At 40.1% G+C, this 3,291-nt stretch overlaps 1 protein-coding gene across 1 annotated transcript; it reads right to left on the bottom strand.

Moving 5' to 3' along the window:
• Positions 1-1,969: 1,969 nt before the first annotated feature.
• Positions 1,970-3,046, bottom strand: LOC134623862 (Fc receptor-like A). Its single transcript, XM_065470220.1, has 4 exons — positions 2,975-3,046; positions 2,650-2,895; positions 2,409-2,563; positions 1,970-2,077 (listed from the first exon to the last, which is right to left on the bottom strand). The coding sequence occupies exons 1-4, from the start codon at positions 2,994-2,996 to the stop codon at positions 1,970-1,972; spliced, it is 531 nt and encodes a 176-aa protein (XP_065326292.1). The 5' UTR covers positions 2,997-3,046.
• Between the last annotated feature and the right edge of the window lie 245 nt (positions 3,047-3,291).

Consider the following 3,291-nt stretch of genomic DNA (forward strand, 5'->3'; position numbering starts at 1 on the left):
ACAGAACATACAAATAACAGTAAAGTTATTGAGGACATAAATAAATAAATTACATATTTATTTTACCAGAGCTGAATTTGCAAGAAAAGTCATTGTCACTTTTTAAAAAGCCAAATTAAAACAGGATGTTATTTTTTTCTGATTTAGTGAGAAAAAAAATAAAAGAAACATAAAGATCAGTGTTGATGTCCTCTGGTCTAAAGTGTTTGGGGGACCAGCAGCTGGACGTCAGTTGGACTGGTGGACTGAAGAGTAGATGACGTCAGGCTCTTTTTTAAGATCTGAACATAAACACACAGTTTAAAATAATCATTCTGTATGTCATACTAGGCCTTGGTGCAGCACCTCAGCTCATCCTCTCTGTGAAACCAACAGTTTTAGCCCATCCCCCTCTAAGACAGCTTTCTTCTGATTGGCTCTCCCTCTCCAACACAAGGTTTGAACAGCATTTGAGAGGAGCTCCTGCGGCTAATATAATATCAGCCATCTTCTCTCTCTGACATAATAAAACTGCAAGAGTGTAAAACTTTTAACAAACTGAGTGTTTAGGGCAGTCTGCAGCCAGAGGTTTAGGCTCACAGCTATTACTTGGACATACATTGACCTCAGTATTTTGTAGGGCTTAGGTACTATAAGGTGATTAACATAAGATGGGGCCTGATTATTAAAGTCTGTGTATGTGAGAAGGAAGATTTTGATTTCAGGCCAAGGTAATGCCACCCAGAGTAAGAATCTGGTTAGATACCATATTTCTACGATTTTTAGGGCAGGACAAAACCCTCTTTTTTTAAATCTGAATTTAAAATCAGTCCCCAAACGGAAAAAAACAAAACAAAACAAAACATATGACAGGGAATTAGGAAAAGCAAAACAGGTCCATTGTAAACCAGCTTTTTCTTTGCCACACCTGAATTACAAAAAAAATAAAATAAAAAATAAAAAAATCAGGTTCTTTTTCCACTCTGCAGATTATTTCACATTTGTTTTAACCTAATTAGTCAAGTACAAATATTACAGACTTAAATGCTGTATATTAGCCATTAGTAAAGCGTATTATCAGAGTTCACAAGTCTGACATTGGTCAGGATATTTTTTGGTTAGCTTAGCTTAGCATGGAAGCTGGAAACAAAGTGAGCAGCAAGCTTGTATTTGTGTACAGTAAAAGATAAAGAGCAGCTGTACCTGGGCCTCCTTGTTCTGATGGTTGATTTTCCATAACTGACGTCTTCAGTTCTCACTGCCGAGTCAGCTAAATCAGTTTCTGCATAATAAAATACATTTAAATTACTGCAGGTACAACAACTGCAACAGTACTGTATTATCACACACCTGTATAGGAACTATTAATTTATTTTCTGCAGCATTATGAAACAATTAAGTGATGATGTTTACAAACTGCATCAGCTTTTCAGAGTTTCCTCCTCTAAACACCTGCTGCTGACCACAAAGCACTGGGGGGTATTTCTGAGAAAAACAAGCTGGACGACCACAAAGCTGCCATCTTGTTTCAGTGCAGCCTGAGATACTTCACCACAGAGCACAAAGCAAACACTTTCTCACAGCATGAACAATATTATTAGCCAAACCAGCACACACTGCAGTGAGAGGTCTGATCAGACTGACAGCAGGAAGTAGCTGCTGTGGTTTTACATGCAGAACTTTAAAAATGATTCATGCTTTGAAGAACAGTTTGAGAGGATCGAAATGAATAGTTAATGCTCTTTCTTTAATGATCTGTCTTTTCAGTCTCTCTGTTTATGTCTTATAATAAAAGTCAGTTATTCCTGATAATTAGGCTAACAGCTAGTGTCATCACAGACAGATAGCAGACACATCTGAGCTGCTTTTACTGATCATTGGTTAGTTCTAACATTACTGAATGTTCTGTCAGGTCTCTGCACACATTACAATTGGGTCTAAATCTTTTATCTATTTATTTATTCGTAGTCTGGGATGTGTGGTGTTCTTGTCACTGTTCCGACAACCTCTGAACTCTGATCTGCACAGTGCTGGGTTGTGAGCAAAGGTCCCAAGAAACAATGTCAGGACCTGATACCAGTGAGGGTTTATAAACATTCTGGTAGGAACACAAAGGAGCAAAAATCTTAAAGAAAATATGTGAACTCAAATATTACCTCTGCTTCGGCAGACTGGCTGTGGTTCTTATCGTGACAGCTTTGTACATGACATGAGTGATGATGTCATCCTGTCCAGCATTCAATTGATCTGCTGAAATTTTCCAAAATGAAGAATAATATAAATTAAATATCTAAACAGAGATTATATTTAAGAAAGTTGTTACTGTGATCATAATGAATGTGAACTTTATTCTACTAAACAAACTCAGACATGAAAGATCAGGAAGTCTGAGTCTCACCTTCAGGTTTCCTGTGAACACATCGTCTCACCAGCAGAACCAGTAACACCAGTAGGACCACAACACAGACTGATCCAACAGATGACGACACAGAGAGAACAGGAGGAGAGAGTGATGGAGGAAGAGTGATGGAGGTGGATGTAGGTGGAGGTGTGGATGTAGGTGGAGGTGTGGTGGTGTGTTTGTCTAAAATAAAGCAAACACAGTCATTAAGTTGTCGTCACATTGTGAATGTTGAAAGCTGCAGAAACACAGACAGGTGAGTGTGTCACCTGTGACAGTGATCCAGCTGGATGGAGACTCTCCATGACCGCTGATGTCACACTTGTAGAGGCCTTCATCAGACCTGGAAACATGCTGGATGGTCATGTGACCTGTAGGCCGCTTCCTGATGAGGGAGCCATCTTTATAGAAAGCAGCTGGGAGGTTGGAGGGAGTGGTCTTTGTTTTACAGAGCAGAGTGACGTCATCTCCCTCCATCACAGGGAGGACAGGACTCTGCAGGATCACTGATCCACCTCAACACAGAGACAAACTACAGCATTTCATCCATTTACACACAGCTTCATCAACACTAACTCCACACACTCAGCTTACCAGTGACTGTCAGGTTAACCATGTTACTGATGGGACCCTCTCTGGACTCACACCAGTAAACTCCACTGTCATATGGGTAAGCATAGCTGATGTTACAAAAAGAACCAGCTGGTTTTCCCCACCCATCTCCACACCTCTGTTTGCTTGTGTTTCTCCTCAGAGTCCATCCAGCAGAGCTGTCGTCCTCCTCACAGCTCAGAGACACAAAATCATATTCAAAGAACTGAGAGCTGCTGGGACTCACAGTCAGACGAGCTGTGAGGGACAAAATGAAAAAAAATGGTGAGCTGCTATACTTGCGTTATAGAGGTTTAATT

This window comes from Pelmatolapia mariae, linkage group LG3_W (assembly GCF_036321145.2).
Source record: "Pelmatolapia mariae isolate MD_Pm_ZW linkage group LG3_W, Pm_UMD_F_2, whole genome shotgun sequence".
NCBI classification, from domain to species: Eukaryota; Metazoa; Chordata; class Actinopteri; order Cichliformes; family Cichlidae; genus Pelmatolapia; species Pelmatolapia mariae.

What these genes read in the sequence shown, in the direction of transcription:
- LOC134623862 (XM_065470220.1), bottom strand. Translation starts at nt 2,996, where the DNA reads ATGGTTAACCTGACAGTCACTG. An exon ending in GGTTAACCTGACAGTCACTG is followed by an intron (nt 2,896 to 2,974) that starts GTAAGCTGAGTG and finishes CTCTGTGTTGAG; the next exon opens with GTGGATCAGTGATCCTGCAG. An exon ending in CAGCTGGATCACTGTCACAG is followed by an intron (nt 2,564 to 2,649) that starts GTGACACACTCA and finishes GCTTTATTTTAG; the next exon opens with ACAAACACACCACCACACCT.